Source organism: Trachymyrmex septentrionalis, unplaced genomic scaffold (genome assembly GCF_001594115.1).
Source record: "Trachymyrmex septentrionalis isolate Tsep2-gDNA-1 unplaced genomic scaffold, Tsep1.0 scaffold81, whole genome shotgun sequence".
Taxonomy (NCBI): Eukaryota; Metazoa; Arthropoda; class Insecta; order Hymenoptera; family Formicidae; genus Trachymyrmex; species Trachymyrmex septentrionalis.
This window is the reverse complement of record NW_017305997.1, coordinates 285631-304760: the sequence shown is the minus strand read 5'-3', so window position 1 is coordinate 304760 and position 19130 is coordinate 285631. Positions and strand designations below refer to the sequence as shown.

General features: G+C 36.4%; 2 protein-coding genes across 2 annotated transcripts in view; one reads left to right on the top strand and one right to left on the bottom strand.

The window, feature by feature from the left end:
* Positions 1-15392: 15392 nt before the first annotated feature.
* Positions 15393-16420, bottom strand: LOC108754844 (probable ribosome biogenesis protein RLP24). Its single transcript, XM_018497468.1, has 2 exons — positions 16316-16420; positions 15393-15989 (listed from the first exon to the last, which is right to left on the bottom strand). The coding sequence occupies exons 1-2, from the start codon at positions 16394-16396 to the stop codon at positions 15549-15551; spliced, it is 522 nt and encodes a 173-aa protein (XP_018352970.1). The 5' UTR covers positions 16397-16420; the 3' UTR covers positions 15393-15548.
* Positions 16421-18839: 2419 nt separating this feature from the next.
* The window catches only part of LOC108754846 (neither inactivation nor afterpotential protein G-like), a 3871-nt gene continuing 3580 nt past the window's right edge, over positions 18840-19130 (top strand). The window contains exon 1 of the mRNA XM_018497469.1: positions 18840-18999. Within this exon, the coding sequence (XP_018352971.1) occupies positions 18879-18999 (121 nt within the window). The 5' untranslated portion in view covers positions 18840-18878. The remainder of the gene's footprint in view (positions 19000-19130) is intronic.

The window sequence follows — 19130 nt, the reverse complement described above, 5'->3', positions numbered from 1 at the left end:
AATAATAATAATAATAATAATTATATAATTTGTATATTAATAATAATAATAATAATACATTAATATATTAATGTTAATGTAAAATGTAAAATATAATATTTATATATTAATAAGCTGATAGAATCCAAATCGAGAATCTGCTGTAACATAATTTCACTTTTTTTTTTATAGTTAAACGAACATTTTCTATTTATACTATAGACATGAAATAATTGCACGATATTCTCAGCGAAGAATCACGCCTGCAATTTTTGCGGTATTTTTCGCCGAGAATTACTCCTTCAATAAAATACACTCGTAGCGTGATCCCTTATTTTTTTTTTCATCTCCGGGCCATCGAAAAGATAGAAGCCGAGGGGACCACGCTAATAATGTCGAGTGCATTCGCAGACAGCGAACCTCAGCTGCGGCAGATCGCGAGCGAACGAAGAGGCAATTCAGCTGACGGTTTGCGTGACGATATGTGAACGACGTCCATGGCGCCGGCGTCATAGAAAGGACGCCGCAAATTTAACAGCCTCGGTAAATAACGATCGTCGCCAGCATGAATTCGCTTAGTCTCGAACGTCCTGACACATCCATGATCCACCAACGCGTACGCAGATTGATTCTTCACATTGCAGACAATGTACTCAATTTTGTATTTGCAATCTGAATCATCTTATCTCGAGTATGCGAGACGTGTTACTTGAAAACTTAATTCGATATCAGTCGATATTCATTAAAGAGAATTTCCTTAATTAATCTCAAATCTATACTTTCGTAGATGTATTATATTATATAGTACGTCTTCTGCGCTTGACTCCTACTGCCTACTTTCCAGTTCTATACTTTCGATTAAAAAATACATATTAAAATTTAGAATTTACACTGCAAATCCAAGTATGTAACATGTGATTACAATATACGTGTATAATTGCGCTTGTAATTCTAGCTTTTTACAACGAAAAATTGCAATATTTTTTTATAATATTATTATTCAATGCCCAGAGAGGTGTTTCTAATTTTTCCTAAGTTTCCCTTGAAAGTTTTCATGTAAAAATGACACTGTATTATACGGTTAAATGCATAAATTCATTTTTATACACAGTATAATTATTTTTACACGGAAAGTGAATTACACACGCACTATATTATTGTAGTAACTTTTTTACAAACATGGATTTATAATGTATTCATAACATACGAAATGCAACATACGATTCTCGATGCAAAATCATGTATAATCTTGGAAAATAAACTCTTACGATCGGATGTTCACGTTGAAGTGAACCAAACGAACGCGATGAAAATTACCAGCCTTAAGCTTTTCGGCAATAATACGATATAGAAAATAGGGGAGACACACACTCCACTAAATGCCCATCTAATGGCTCTTCAGCGAAGAGCGGCAGTGACAGATTATTAGCTGGAGCATCTGCTAATGCAGATCTCCGTCGCTGTTAAAGCCAGCCTGAGAGAGCCCAGGACCACCGTTGCCTCGACTGAAGATTTACACCTGCACCTTTCAGATAGCATCTCCGACGCATTGTCGTCTGTCTGATACCCGATATGAGATCGCTTCCCGTGGGACCGTCGCCATGTGCCCGAATTTATAGCGGATTCCCGCCATCGATCGAAAAACTTCCACAACATGAGAGGGAATTCTAGTAATAAAACAGAATGCCAACTCACCGCGCAGCTGTGGAATATTTTGAACATTTGTCGCTGGGATCGACATTTTTATAGCTTGTTACGCGATTTGCAATTCTTGTTTTCTACAACAAAAATTATTTATATTTCTTCACTACATTATTTTTATTTATAATATTATTATTCAACGCGCAAGAGAGACGTGTTTGTAATTTTGTATAAGATTTCCCTGGAAATCACTTTCTTAAGAATCTCTGTTTGAGGAATCTAACGAAATTAAACAGAAGATTTCGTAACTCGTAAACCATGCTCGCGATTTCCGTTCCGCGTTGTGAGGTCTCGCCAAGCTATTCAGGTACGTGTTACGAGACGGACGGCTCACCGGAACGGACCGGCGGTGATAAATCAGAATCATTAGGGAATTGGCCGCGCCTTTCGTGATTCCTAAGTCGCTTCTTGCGGCCGTCACCGAGATTTACGATACCATAAAAATCTGTATCGCCGCGCGGTTACCAACTTCTTCTCTCTTCCTATCACATTCGCCCGGCCAGCCGCCTCTTTCTTAAGCCGCGCTGATCGTGAATTACGAAGAGCAATCGGAGAGAAATGTCTTCTTCTTCACCTTTAGCGACTCACCGAAAGAGTCACGCTATCTCCGACAAGGCAGGTTAACGGTAGTTGTTAATTTTACGATCCGGTCGATTAGTGACGATACGTACGAAGTTCTTCTTCTTCCTTCCTGCGTCGCATTGTATTGAAATATACGAGTATATCGTTCCGTCGTTTTTATCAGCTCGTAAATCGCATAATTCGATCGTCGCGTGGGTGTGCCTGCGTACTGGAGCGGAATATCCGCACCCGTGCCTGCGACGTAAACATGACGCCTTACTGGATGCGTCAATCCTCCGTGGAGTTCTGCCTTTCGACAATAAAATTAGAGACGCTAGACTAATTCGAGTAACGCATGACGCAATTACGACTTTCGAAATTTCGTTGTAATCACACGCCGTGACGATCAGTTGTCAATCGCAACTACAATTACCCACGTAAATGCAAGTTTTACGTTGACGCTTCACTTGGCCTCTTAAGTGAATACTCGTTCCTCTCTCATTACAATACATATTAACTTCCGCGTTTTTATTATGGTCAATTTCGTGAGAGAAAGAGAGATGTGTCGCGATTTCCGTTCAAGTATTCGTTGCTATATTCAGAGAAAAAAATATAGCGGTGCTAATTGTACAGGTTTTTTTGTATGATGTAGAATTAATGTACATAATTGAATAAACCATTTTACAGTTATCGCAACTACAACTATTTTATAGTTATGTTAATTATTAGATATAAAATTTTTGTAGCTGTAAGCTATGTAAAGAATAGTTTTGCTGAAATGTCTAAAAATGTAGTTATATAGAAAAAAACAATTTTGCTAAAGAATCTAAAAATTTACCTAAAATATAGATTTAAAAATTAATTTTGTTAGATCATTAAAATTATTATGTGCACGAGACGTTTAAACGACAATTATTTATGCAATACTGGATAAACTTACTGCTAGAATCTCAAAACTTTTTGCAATACTATTATGTTTATCGTGCTTGAAATTCCTACAAAATTATTTGATGGTTTAACAAAATTATTTTCAGATTTGTATCTTTTTAGATATTTCGACAAAATCATTCTTTCCGTATATAGTTGCTACCACTATGTTTTTCTTGGAGTGTAGGTGAAAAAAAAAACGATGAGATTTCCATATGGCGCAACGTGTTGTGCATAACTTTGGTGTTCAAGTAAGCGCACTCAAAGTCCGCGTTGAATTAAAAAAAATCGACTTACGAGCTCGGCACTACGGAATACGGACATCGCCATGGTGGTTATCAAGAGAAAAAGAAAATCATATATAAATATTAATCTTGAAGAAAAAAGATCGCAGTTTCCCGCGTTTTTCCCTTTTTTCTTTATGTACATACACATGCGCAATAATGGTGAACATTGCTTGCGAGGACGATTAGCGCTAGACTTAGTAACGTCGATTTTTCTTCCGAACGCTACTTCGACGGATGAGAGAAACTCATCAGCTTGATGCAAATGAAAAATGTTGAAGACGCGGTACGAACTTCGTGACGAAGATAATTAATACGATTCCATTTCGCCTTTTTGAGAGTTTCGAGAAAACAATTCTGTATTCTATGGGTAAAAGGTTGAGACCACAAAACAGAATAACGAAAACTTGAAGAAAGTATTTAGAATATCTTCTTGAACTTCTTGACTTCGTCGGACTTTTCTCGGATTTTTCTACGCCTCGGCGACCGATTATCTATCTTTTCTCAGAGCATCAACAAGTCGGCCGAGAGACCGCGGTGCGTTTCGTCGTATTCGCTTTCGAGGCACGGGCATAAATTAGTAGTACGCGTGTAACGGAGAACTCGCGTCCTGATTGGGGAGATTAGAGGGATTATAAGACGAGAGAACCGCCGCGAAGGTTGATTTTCCCGGCTGTTCGATTTAAAGGAATCGTGAGTCGCACCTCGCCTCGCATCCGAAGCACGATGCCGAAGCGCGTCTCGAAGAAATTCAGTTTTCTTCTTCTTTACAATTTTTCTCACTCCGATTTTACAATCTTTGACTTTAGTTTTTGTATTAACTAAATTGCAGTAGTATCTATGGTATCACTGGTTGTCCTTACAGAAATCCAATTTAATATTAGCCAATTTAATACACTGCACTGGAAGAACGATTTTGCTAAAGTATCTAAGAATTTAGCCAGATCCGAAAATAATTTTGTCAGACCATCAAAATAATTACATTAGAATCTCTCAAGCAAGATGCACAGAAGAACAGTGTTGAAAAAAGTTTTGACATTCTAGCAATCAGTTCGAGCATCCTACATTAATTATTTCCTTACATAATTATTTTCCTGGTCTAAACAAAATTATTTTCCGATCTGGATCTAGCTAAAATTTTTAGATACTTGAGCAAAACCGTCATTTCAGTATGAAAATTCTTTATCTTAAGTATTATAAGCACTGAACAACAGTGCTTTTAAAACGGAAAATGAATAATTAATAACTACTTTCTAATATTAAATTTCTGTAAGGGTAGTTTCTAAGTAGTCTCTAAACATACAATATATCTCCCTATGTAGAGAGTTGCCTGCCTCTTGATCGATAGTAAGGAATTTTTTGTAGAACTTTGATTTACAGTTTGAAGATGGCTCGAAGAATGAGCCAAAACGTTAAGGTAATCATATTTTTATTATTTACTTAATGTATTTTTAAATATATTTACTCTGTGATAACCGCATTTTGACAATCGTATTTATCGCTTGTGACAGTAATTTAAAATTCGGCCTTCTTTCTTCGTCGAAGACTCGTTGCCTCGGCGCGCTGGGAATCTTAATGCGCGGATATAACCACCCGTTGTGTCGCGCTGATCTTCGTTGATAAATAACCCTTTTTAATACCGTATTCGCGCCACGTGTCCCGGCTATCGCTTTGACGTGTATCTACACGATCTACGTGCGACGCCACGCCGATTTCTCTTCACCTGTCGGTCTTTTTACCGGTTACTTATTTCTTTTTTTGTTACCACGAAATAGATTTTTTTGTGGGGCATTAATTAATCAATTTTGCTTTCCTTTTCTCGCGGGAATCGTCCTAAACACATTCTCGATACCAACCACCAAATATATTCTTTTCTTTATACATATTTAACATTACGGTGCGATAAACGACAAATATTTATAGCTGCCGAGAGAAAAGGCGAGCGCGCGCGTGATTCTCGAAATACTTCCAGTTCCTCGTTTGGCTTGGGAGACCGGAAGTCAGACACCAACGCGGAATGACTCAAGCCTCCTCCACTTTAGCAGATTTCAGGCCAATCGAGAAGCGAAGAGGCGAGTCGGACCTCCGGAAGAATAATTGTTTACACGAGTCCGAACGCGGACGCGTTTAGCGCGTCGGACGTGTTCTGTGCAGTGTATCCATCGCGCCTACTCATCTATATCCTCTAGGAAACTGTAACCGGTCGGTCCCAGCGAGATGGCCGATAGCCTCTCGCCAAGCGCCAAGTTCTCAACAACGAATCATTCCATGCTTATGGACGATTCCTCTCAGTGGCGGAACGAGAACAGAAAGAGAGAGAGAGAGAGAGAGAGAGACTGATGCGAATATACAGAGTATATTCCAAACCAACCGGATGTTCCTTCGGCTACAGATGATAAAGCTTGATTTAAATGGAAACACCGGTTGTTTCAACAAGGCCGAGGGGCGAAATAAAAAGCTAATCACGGAGTGACTTAAAAAGTTAGCAGGTCGTTTGTGTGGAAATGTATGTGCAAAAAAATATCGCGTATCTAATTATGGAAATGTGTGTCTAGAGTTGTGAAGCTCAACGCTCAAAACAGGATTCTTCGATGACTGCGATGACGCGGTGTTTCCAACGCGTGTCGTTCGCGAAAAGCCATCGAACGCTCACGAACGTTTACCTTTGGGAACACATGCACATTCGAGATGTGCGCATGGCACCCCGATGATTCAGAGTATTGCGAGAAATAACGTCTGGGTGGGTGGATATCGAGGAACGATCGCGATTAACCGGATGGTTCAAAGGAAATTTTTAACCTCCCACCTCGTGCATAAGCCGGTTGTGTGTGGTTACTGTAACGCCCTAATTACGCCATTAAGATTGTCATCGAGATAATTATTATAACGCTATGTAATGAAGGAAGCAAATGTCTTGCGTGACTAATCGCGAGAGACTAGATCAATAATTATGATACACGTGTAACATATAATCCGCATTATGAAATAGAAATGTTTTTTTCTCTCCGGACTTTTTTTAAGTGTCGTCGCGCGTTTACACCTATGCTAAAACCCGTCTTTTCATCATATCGGACGAAGCGCGTTTACGAAGCGCGGATGGCTATCTACGCGGGGATATCGAGGAAAAAAAGAGAAGCGAAAAAAGGCCGGGGATGCGTAAAGCATATCCCGATATCCCTTTCCACGACGTTATAAACCACGGCGTTCACAATAAGATGCCGGATAAGAGGCCGTGAAGTGGCCGCGTGAACGTATAATTTGCCGGCGTTTGTTTGTCCCGGTAATTAATGGTACACGACGGTACCCCATAACGCGCGCGCGTATCAGATTGTAAAAAGGCCTCCTCTCTCCACGACCGGGACGCTCGAAACGACTCAAACGACTCGCGCCTTGACAAAGTGGATTTCCACGAGACGTACCCTTCTCCGTGAGGAGCGAACGAAGGTGCGAAGGATGGCGTCGTGAGAGCTCGCTACCAATCTCGAGCTCCCGTGGGAGCTATGCGGTAAATATGTGCCGTGTCGTACGTGCGGCTACATAATTTCATCGTGACGGGGTGATCGCTGTCGTTGCGGTCCGCCGTGCCGCCGCCATAAACTTTACTGCTCTCGCATTAGTACATCATCGGCCACATATCCCGATATCATAAAAACGTAATGAGAAAGGAAAAGGAAAAGGAATGACTGCTGCTCGTCGAGTAGAGAAATCTGTATCTCTTTTTAACATTTTGTTTTTTTTTTTTTTCCTACAAAATATCAATATATAAGAGATGATAATTATAATAATTGCGATTGAAAAACGGATCAATGAACTCGAGAGTGTTTGATAAAAAAAAAAACAAAATTATAATTGCACGCTTTGCTTCCAACGCTGTAACTTCGTCGCGATGCGGTCCACGGGCCACTTCAAGACTTAATGCGTGATTTCACGGCTCCGACGTACTCTTTTCTTTCGCCCGTCGATCGCCACGTGGTCATCGCGTGTTCCTGGTTGGACTCGTGAGAATGGAACGGAACGAATGTACGAAATACGATCGCGTAATATCACGCTGAGACTCGCTCGTTGCCGCGCTTGACGGAGGAAAGGCGACGTGCGCACGATGGTTTCTTGACTTTAACGTGATCGAGGGGCCTCTTACGTTGACGTCCACCGGAGGTATGTCGCCGGGAGAGAATATAGCGTTAACAGTTAGTTCACAGCGAGTCCCTGTGTGACTGACAATAATCTATTACTACCTACCGAGACGCTAAGATCCTTCTGGAATAAACTTTTAAGGGTCTATAAGGGGATACATAATGCAAGAGGTAAACTAAGTTGTAAAAAATAAATCAATCACGAGCGAATGTGAGTAAAAGAATCGATTATAATTCGTTAGTTTTCACAACTTACGGTTTACTGCACAATATTACTTTTGTTTTAGATAGCCCTTCATTTTAAACCGAGCAATACAACTGTTCCGTTGACAAGTCTCTTTTGCACGAATTTGGAGACTATCATGTTGTTATTTTTGCATTAATATGAAAACATTTTTCCGATAACATTTATTTTCGAATAGTTTATTCTTCGTAGCGTTAACATTTAATGATCTTACAAGATCTATGTTTAACGATCGCTTTAGATATTACCTGTCTACGAGAGAGAATTTTATATACAATAAAATAATAAGATATGTGTGTGTACACACATGATTTCACTTTATTCATCAAGCCGCTGATTGCACAGCTTTTCACGCAAGCATAGAAAGCTGACTTCTCCTTTATATCGTATCACAAATTATGTCGTTTGACAACAATTAAATTAAAGACGGGCTAATTACTTCCACTCTTTTCTTGATTTTAGCTTCGATTTGCATAAATTAAGCGTAATGCAAATTCACAATCAACAAAAGTTTGCGCAACACATAGTGTCGTTTGCAATATCTCTCATGTTAAGTGACTTAACGATCAGCTAATTGTTAACCTCACGCTTGATGACTTCCGGGATTTACATCTTATTCGAATACCAAACAGCATTGTAAATATGTAAGCAAAGTTTCTGATTGATCGCTTATATTTACCGAGGAACAATTGTTGATTATTCTGAAAATTTCAAGTTAAATGCAATGCTTCCTGTACAAAGCCCTCTATTATGACGTCACCGAAAAATTCGCTCGAGGACGTTTCGGGATTCGCCGAAATAATACTTGTCGATACGTACTCGGAAATTCGGTCACTGTGTTTGGGTCGCGTACAAACGAGATGCGGGTCCACACGTATCACAGATGCGTTTAACTGAAAGCTACACCCCAATGCACCGGACTACGAACCGTACTGACAGGATCTTCGTAGTAGCACTCGCGTGGGATACATAAAAGCGTCAATTCACTGAAGTGTATGCCCTTTCTTACGTCGAAGTATGCGTTCCTCCGCATACGGTTTACGCTTTCAAAACAATGTTTCATGTTTAATGTATCAATGTAACGTCGACGTTGCAAGATTCCAGCGAGAGAGATACTTCGGGTCAACAACGTTGTTCAGGCTAACCACCGCAATTGTATATTAAAATATTTTGAATTATAATTAGCTCGCGTATGTGATTGTTTTTATTCAATATTTATAGAGATTAGGTAAGATTGCTTCAAGTAAAGATCCTCTAATAAGAGTCTCAATCCGAACCGCAGTTTCAACCAAAAAACCTGCGAGAGAGAAATACATTTACTTTCTCTTTCTCATTCTGTTTTATCTTTTTCATAGTTCTTTCTCTTGGAATTGTTAAAACATGACGAACCATTCAAAAGTGGCTCTCTCAGACTCTTATTAGAGGATCTCTAGCTTCAAAAAGATCTAGAAATCTAGGTAAAACAAATCTATCCACATATCTTATGGTCGACCGTGTTTAGTGTTAGACGGACCCCGAATCTTGTTTCGAATAGGATCTAAGATGACATTAACCGGCGTTGATCGGAACAGCAGACAACATCGACGGTGTGCAAACAAGCGAATTCGTCGTCTCGACACTATCTTTATGTTCGCCAGCCGCGAATGATCCAAATACCAACTTGTTCGAGGAAACTCAATCGTCCCGGAGATCCCATCTAATCCGTTTAAACGGCATCGGCGACAACGCTCGAATGCGCTGTACTAAGCTACGATGCGTCGGTGAATACAAGCAAAAGCATAGAATGCGCCCAATATATCCCTTACAATTAATCCTTCTTTCTGATCACAGAAAACAGCACGTAGATATAAAAATTACATTTACAAAAAAAAAAGATAACGATTAAAATAAAAATGAAAAAGAATGTTTTAAAATTAAAGTAAGGTATAAAGAAATAAAAATGAAATAAGGAACGAATAAAGAATTACAAAAATGCCCTTACTATAACATGACACATTTATTTTTGCTATTTTTATCAAATTACGCTGCACAGCGTAAATTGTATTATCTAGTTCTGCTTAGCTCTACTGTAATCCGATCTACTTTTATCCGATCCTGTCATCCAGTAACCAGAAGTCTTATCGCAGAAGCTATGATGAAGCATATCAAACATTCCTCTATATCCAGTAGACTGCCTTCCTCTTCCGTGAGTAGTAATAGACATTTTCTTCGACACGACATTTTCCCCTTATCCGCTATTGATCAGGTAAGTGATTAGGTGATCGCGTTGCTGCTACCTAGTCTCATCAGGTGACTAAGTGATCTCGAAGTAGGTGCGCGATATCGAATTCTGTCTACCGCGTGCGGATCCAAATTAAGAAGAACGGACGAGACATACCATGGTAGATAATAGTTGACGCTAGCCACTGCCATCACAGATCACGACTATCGTTGAGATCGAGCTAACCGTGGGCCTTTTAGATCTATGAACCGAATCTCTTGCGTTTGCCTTACAGCTTTGGAGGAATCCCAACTTTGAGAGATTGGAAAGTTTAATATGAAAGAAGTTGAATCTTGCATTTTATGATAAAGGTGTGACAAAATAATAGTATCAAACGACCAGCTGTCCATATCCTGAGTTAAAAATCACAAAAGTCATATTATACTATTATACAACGTTACTCAAGATATAGTTCTTAGATATGATTTACTTTATATGTTATCTTTTAGCATTTCTGTAATATACTCGGAGGGAGAGAGAGAGAGAGAGAGAGAGAGAGAGAGAGAGAGAGAGAGAGAGAGAGAGAAGAAAATACCAAAGCAATGGACATTGAAAGCGACGTGAGTTAGGTCTTTATCGGTAGATTCGTCCCATTTTGAAACCCATTGTGATAAGGCGCGACATCGAAATTTAATTAAACGTGCCTCGTCGACTGACAGAACTTAGTGGCTTTTAGCTATGTTATTTACGAGCTCGAACCGTTATATAGCTTTCCACGCGACTGAACTCGAGAAAATGAACCTACACCCTATTAAGAAAATATACGACGAAGATTAATGATTCCAAGCGATTTGCTAACAATGCAGTTCTCTTTAAAAGCAACTGTGCGATTTACACCAGATTTAATGAGTGGCTAACAAATGTTGTATGTAGTAATACTGTCGTTAAAAGACGTATCGTGATTATTGTTGCTTCTTAAACTTGAAAATATGTATATAAGTACTGCGTATTAATTAATCAAATCTCGCTATGTATACGCTTATAATTATAAATTGCGGATCGGTGAGATCTAAAGGAATTTCCAGAAGACTGTTAGGGTCGTCATAAAATAATATTGTCTAACCAAATGCCGAAGACTTGGGAATCTGGACAAACTATTTTCCGAACCATCCATGCGTTCGCCTTATTTATTTATACTACTCTCGTGACCTCAGTAGATGTTATTACAAGGACCTTCCTACGATACGTGACGACGATTACATAAACGTTGGCAGGACCCGGATAATGTCGGCTTTGTCAACGGCTCCGACGGTTTTTTCATGCTTTCTTGTCTAAATCTGCGTGGATGACGAAAAAGGAAATTGCTAAGTGGACAATAAAATGGTACATAACTTGATACTTATTAATGGTAAATTAATTGTGTGTTACAAATACACAAAAAAACACGTAAAAAAGTTGGAATGCTCGTAAAATATATTTTCAACTACTTGCAATATTTACTTGTTAATTTATAATATTTGTCAAATTATACCCTATTTGAATTACTTTTAATTATTTTTATATATGTTTATTATTTCGCCATTGCTTCTATTTAATATAACTATTTAGATAACTTGACTAAAATAATGGAGTTAAAAGATTTTAACTAAAAAAAATATTAACCATAAAAAATTACATTGGATATAAATTTAGTTTATTATTTACCAATATATAAGTTAATATGGACGAGGTTTACTTTGAAACTAAATCAGAGAAATGGTTTGATTTACATTTTAAATATTATCACACACGGAAGTTAAAAATAACAAAATATTATTTAATTCAAAGATTCCCATTACTCCCTTGTATATCTAATAGCATTGAAGAAAGAAACGTACACTTTTAGATATCAAAGAAACAATGATAATTAATTAATCCAACGTGCTAACATTTTGTTATTTTTAAAATTCGTATATGTCAAAATATAAATCAGTCGTCCGTTGCTATAGTTAGTTTTAAAGTAAACGACATTCATATTAATATGCACTTAATAAATAATAAACTAAATTTAAGTGAATTTAATATATTTTCTTGAGTTATAAAAATTGTTTAACTCCATTGTTTTAGTTAAATTAATGACATATTGAGGAAGAGCAGTGGCGATCCAGAAATTGAATTAAAAATAACTAAAATTGGATATTACTTGGACATTATGAATTTAACCACTCGTTACAAATTATTCTTTACATGAAGATATAATAATGTAAGTATCTCGTTAGCGCGCTAATTACAAATACAAATTCTTCTTTGCAAGATACACAACTGCCTTTCATGCAGTAAAACGGTCGTTTTTAAAGTAGGTAGTATTGTTCGACACGAGAATGGCTTTATCAGATGTATTACACGCAAGAAGGATTATTGATCAATCGATCGAAGTAGATGCAATCATGACATGTTTTTCTTTATGTTACTATGGCTGCATACGAGTCGCTGTATCACGATTTGCAATATGTACGTCATGTACTCCGTCGTCTTGTTTCCTTAGCAAACACCGACACACATTGCGTGTGGCCGAAAGCATTTCTTTCGTTCGCGAAATTCGGGTCCCGTATAAAACCTTCGCGCACGCGGTCCTTCGAGGGATTCTCAAGAAGTACTCGAGAAAGATGCGCTTGAAAATCATGCATACGTGACGTACTTAATATTCGCGTGCAGCACATGCTTTAAGGAGCGTGTATTTTGTATTCCAAAAATTGCGATCTGTCCTTTTTATTGTGTCCGCTGTAAATCTTCAAATATCTTATTTTCTCACGCTTTTTAATTTTACTTTATATTTTTCAAATTAAAAATAAGAAAGTCTTTAAGAGCCAATGCAGGATATTGTTGCGGAAAAATTCTTTTATTGTATAAACAATTAAACTTCCGAGCCGCAGTTAAGATCTTCTAGTAATTCTTCTAGTAATTCACATCAAATATGTAGATTAAGTAAACTTTTTATATAATTATAACGCGATATAGGTAAGACATTAAATAATATAAAATGTAAATTACAATTTTAAGTTGTGTTTGGTCGGTGAAAAAGAAACGTGAATACAAGTTTTTGAAGGAATGTCGATCTTAATCAATTATATCGTATCCAGAGATTGTCCAAAATGTGTCCATTAAATTTCGAAATTTCATGGAAGTTACAGATAGACTAATCTTACAATGTTGTTAATATGTTATATTTATCATAGATAAAAAATAAAAACTGATCTATGACAAGCACTATAATAACTATAATAACATCGCAAGAAATCTTTTCACATTTTGAACAATCTCTGGATGCGATGTCACGTTTAATTAAGCTCGATATTCTTTCAAAAACTTTTATTTCATCTTTTCGCGACAACTAAACAATTTTGTAATTTGTATATTATTCAATGTCTTACCTGTATATCGTTATAATTATGTAAAAATTTCATCTATTTGATATGAATTACTGAAGAGAATCCTAACCGCAGATCGAAACATTTAATTGTTTATATAATAAAAAAAATTTATCCGCAACAAATATATATCCTGTGTTGGCTCTTAAAGGCTTTCCTTTTAGTTTAATGTATTTTTTTGAGTCTATATAATTGTTAAATCGTTATATTTTTTTAAGCAAGGAATCAAAATCTTTATGTGATTAATTTGGTTTGTGCATAAAATTTGCGATGTGATATTTTCATTCATATGATACGTCTGTAAATATTTTCGTACATATTTCCAACATACGAGAAGCAAAATGTCATCTACAATCGATCCGAAGCCGATCAGTGTCGCGTTACCAGGCGATTTCGGTGAGTCTGAAAAAAAAAAAAATCATTTCGTCGAAGGGATCGGTCGTGGCGCGTCCTGCTCCTCGGAATCTGCAAGCTCACGCCCGTGAAAATATTTTTTTGTACGCGTAACACGAGTGCCGTCCCGAACCGGTCGCGGTGCTCCCTTTTGGGTGCGTTCTACAAGGCTTTTCGCTCGCGGGCAAACATCGCACCGTGGTTTGCCTGGTAATTGCTGGAAACACCTTGCGAGTGTTTACAGTGTCATCGAGGCGCGGTCGCACCTCGGCGACGTGCAGGTCCTATGAAAGCTCGTGTTCCGTCATAAAAGAAGCGATGCACGGTTTGTATAGTGTGACCGGTGAGAAATTTTAAATACGAAAAACTTGTTCGTCTCCTCTCTTTTTCTTTTCTATTTACGCAAAATACTTACAATAAAATAAATCGAGGCTATTTTATCGGTTTCAACCTTAAAGTAATGTGAAAATTTGTGGCAGCAAATCAATGTCTCTTTGCAGTGATGTCTTACAATTACATTACATCATGATTACTTCTAGAAAACACAAGCATGACTTCAAATGTTCAATATGTGCTGTTTTATAACATAAACATTATCAAGAGAAATGAACGAAAAAGTCTCGCTCTATCTATTTATACTAATGTAGATTAACTTTAATCTGAGTTTAATTACCTTTTCATCTTTTTTCAGTTCTAAGAATTAGTGATTGAAATTAATCTACATTGATAGAAAGACATTAGGAATCCTATTTAATTTATTAGAAATTAGAATATGAATCAGAATGGATTTTTTTTTATGTACATTTAAAACAACAAGACGTCTTAAAGATATCTTTAAGGTTTTCTAAAAATACGTTGCAAAATTATTTTTTAGAAATTATTCTTTTAGACCTTGTAATGAATATTTTCTAAGTTATATGTAATTTGTTTTATAATTATCATATTGAATTGTCTTTTTACACAATAAAATTCCATTTCTCTCTTTCACTGTGACAAAAGATATCTATTATATATTACACACAATAAATTGTACATATTGTCTGAGTTACTCTATACAATACGGTATGCGGTATCAGACGGGTATTATCGGTTCTGTAATTACGTATTTATAACACATAGCAAAAATGGAAAAAAGAAATGATGCTCGTGCACAATGCCAGGTGATTAATATCGTAACCTTGGGATGCGGATGCAGCTTTAATATGCGCCCATTGTATAATTGTGTGTTAATGGGAGAATATTATTCTTGCTACAATGTGTTCCCAATGACAAAAATATCATATCGACATTGCACAATGCATGAACAGCTATAGAACGGATCTAATGAATAGACTAGAATAGACTAGAGATTGCATGTTAAACTGAGTAGATTTCAATTTGCTCATAATTGAGCCTAGTAACTCCATCTGTAATCTCTTTAAAAAGTTTGAAACTCGAACTTTCGATAAAAAGGAAACTCAGAGAATAAATATCATTGAACATGATTTTTTATTTGTCAAACTTTACAATAAAAAATAATAGATAAAAGAAATTAAAAAATTTTTTTATTTTTTTGTTCTCTTGTGTAATTTTCGCACAATTTTCCACAATTTCGCATTTCTTTATTTTTTTTTTAATTGATATATCTACATAGAACTATTATAACTTATACCCGATAATTACACAAGTGAAAATGATTTGTAGGATATTGAAATGATATATAAAAATATATACAACGATTTAATTCACTTCTGCCTCGGCTTCGAGTTCATTGTTGGAATCTTCATCTACTTGCATGTGTTCCTGTTTTTCCGCCTCTTCTTGCTCCTTCTTCTGTTTGAGGCCAGCGGCTGGTGAACGGATGAGAGACAAGTCACGCTGCACCTCCTTGATGTTTTTCTCTTGTTCGAGTTCTCTTCCCTTACGTAATCGCTGCATAATATGTAGATTCTGTCGCCTCTGCTTGATAGTTTCTACCTTTTTCATTGCCTCTACAGTCTTGCTCCATAATTCTCTGTTATATTTGACGGGTACATCTCTCCTCTTTTCAAACTCAAACGACGGATCCACTGCCAATTCTTTGCCAACTGTCTTTCTGTAGGCTTTGGTCCATTTGACTTTTCTAGGATTCTTCTTCTTTTTGAATGCAGCATGACATTTCGAGCGACAGAACTTGAATATCTGTAACATCATTCACAAAGTGCAACAATATCATTTCGATAAACAGAAAAAAAAAAAAACAATCAGAAATTATCAAAAGTTTAACTGTGATTGAACTGAAAGCGATAATTTTTTCAAAGAGATTTAATTCTCACATTTCGAAATGCACATGAAAATTCACAATCAATGTGTCAATTGTACAAAGGATCCTTAATCTATATCTTTGTTACAATGTTAGTACAAAATATATAACCTCACTTTGACATACGCACGCTATACACGTGATACTTCGTTACTCTACAAGTTTATCATGTTATTTAACATTAGATTAAATATGCCGCTCTCACCTTACAATCATTCCTTACAAACTGAATTCCATGTCCCGGAAATATCCGGGATGAACAAAAATAACACGTCTGTATACGCATGTTGCGACAAGTTGTGCATACAGTTGTGAGAATCTGAGAAAAACACGTGGGCTCGTAGGCAGTAGATACGTAAGTTTCTGTGCTTTCTAATAGATGGCACTACAGGAAAGTTTATTACTGAATGTGTTCCTGAATGGACAAACAGATGGTACTACAGTTAAAGTTATTTTAGAGTCCGTATAAGAGAGAGTCGCATCATTCTTGTCGAAATTTTCATTGACTTTGAAGTAAAATGGCGGAGCCAATCATCAATGCTATTATATCCCCACTTTATCGTGAACGCGGCGATGATTTAGATTTTAGAAATTGTGAGAGTAGAATTTACGTTAAATTACAAAATATTGATGACAGAAGTAGATCTGTTTTCTATAGTTGAACTAGTTTTACACTTTTGGAATCGAAATAGTGATAATACGAAACAGTAATAAAATAACACTTTTATTTAACAATATTTTTATTTTACAATAAAGTCTTGCCATCGTCAAACTGCTACGGGTAATTTAAAACGCTCTTTTTGACAATATGTTTTAATCATGTTTTAATCATATTTTCTGCGAAGAAGTTAAAATTATATGATTGATAACAAGATTAGAGAGAGAGAGAATGTCACTTTCGACGCTTTTCTACCACATAATATCTGTATTTTTTATATATTTTTAGTTATCGAAACCTTTTTACACAATAATGTATAAGCTTACCTATTTATAATTTTGATATGTCTAAAGTAATTTCATCATTTTATTAATCAAAGCTTCCACCATGATTCTATGCTCTAGAGTAGTAGAGAGGTCTAGAGCCCTTCTCTATAATAATAGAGCCTTGTTAGACGCCATTTCACATTGGATGCTTTCCATTTGATTGAAGTTGACACAAGTGTCGTTCTAACTTTGTCACTCTCTGAATGTCAACAAGGATAGAATGCTTTTGTAGACTTGTATCATCAATGGAAAGCACTCATTGACGCGACTCTTTTATAGGGACTCTAATGCGTGGTCTACAATGGCAGTATCAGTAATGGATAAAGCTGTAAGAGTAGAAAATTGACCAATCACAGTCGATTATTCTTCTCACATTTAACTGTGATTGGTCAATTTGTTACTCTTACAGCCTCATCTACTGCTGCTACTGCCATTGTAGACCACGCATAAAGGGTCCTCTACATTGAAGTCGTGGAGTCTTAAGTCGTAGGAAACTGACCAATTCTAATCAAGTATTCTCCTTATATTTGATTGTGATTAATTGATTCCCTACGACTTAAGACTCCACGACCGTCTACGACTTTTATGTGGAGGATCCTTAAGTTATTTTAAAGTCACTAAATTTATAGTACCGTAAACTCGCATCCATTTTGATGCGAAACGCGGCCATTTCGAATTTATGCATTTTTATATACGTACCTTATTTGAGAAAAGTCAGTCAAATATGTAGATCAATGTTTTTTAATTATAATTAGTTTATTCATAAACAAAAATCTTAATTTCAATGCTTAATTTACTCGATAAAACTTAGAACTTTCTCGTGCATACAAATTATCAATGTAAAAATTCAAAGAAACATTAATTTGATAAAAACGATATAATGTACACCGAGAAAAAAATTTATTACAATAAATTTTAATAAATATTTCTTTGCATAATCCTAGCGAAATATTTACTTACGGTATATAAATATTTAGATAAATGAAAAAAAATGATAGTTAATTTAAAGTGATGGTTCTTGTATTTAATAAATATGTGTTTATACATTTAGCAAATATTCCGAGCTAGGACTATTCAAAAAAATATTTATCAAAATTTAATAAATTTTTCTCTCAATGTAAAAACTCTGCCTCCACCTATTTGGAACGTAATAAAAATAATATACTCTTATTTATATATTTTTTTATTTTCTCTTCTTTTTCTGGCCTTGATGTTTGTTTTATGATAGAATAAACTATAATTTGGATTAAAAGTTACACGATCATTGTCAAAGAAAAGATGCAACTCGCGACAATAGGCAGCATGTTGCTTCTCATAATATCGCTCATTAGGACATGATCAGTTTAAATGAATAATTTGCGATTTAGAAAAACAACACAATTAACTGCGCCTAACAATATCTAAACTGTGACTGTTTCGCACAATTTTTTGGCACCTGATTTAATCGATACAATAGACAATTAAATATAGAAATCTTAAATAGAAATGCGATATTTGAACGTATGCGACGACAATGGGCCGATTGCAACGGGTACATTTTATCTAACGTAACAATTATGTATTTCCGACGTTGCGCTGCATCGCTGGTCGTTGTCACGATGCTTCGGACCGCTTATACAGTGAGACTTATAGACTAGTATCGATTACGAACAGAGCTACTAATTTAATATCGGGATCGAACGTGTAGTCGCTGCAGTTCCGTGTTGTGTCTTGCACGTTGTCTCAGTATTACTGTGCCGCGACCGTCGGCTGGACGTGTATTCCTGTAATTTTTAAAAAGAGACATGTGGGGTCACATATCGATCTCGATCGCAGTCCTGTTGGTGTCGTTGCTTTATCATTATCACTTCAGCGAGCCGGCCAGCGTTATCATTTATCCCGAAATACATTACGATTACATTGTCGGTGAGTTAACTTCTCGATTTATGTTTATTTTATCATCCGGCACTCTTCTTCCTCCACTTCGTTTTTCGAAATATACGCAGCATCGATTTTTCATATAAATTTTTATATGAAATTTTTCATATAGATTTTTC

What these genes read in the sequence shown, in the direction of transcription:
- LOC108754844 (XM_018497468.1), bottom strand. Translation starts at nt 16,396, where the DNA reads ATGCGTATACAGACGTGTTATTTTTGTTCATCCCGGATATTTCCGGGA. An exon ending in TTGTAAGGAATGATTGTAAG is followed by an intron (nt 15,990 to 16,315) that starts GTGAGAGCGGCA and finishes ATGATGTTACAG; the next exon opens with ATATTCAAGTTCTGTCGCTC.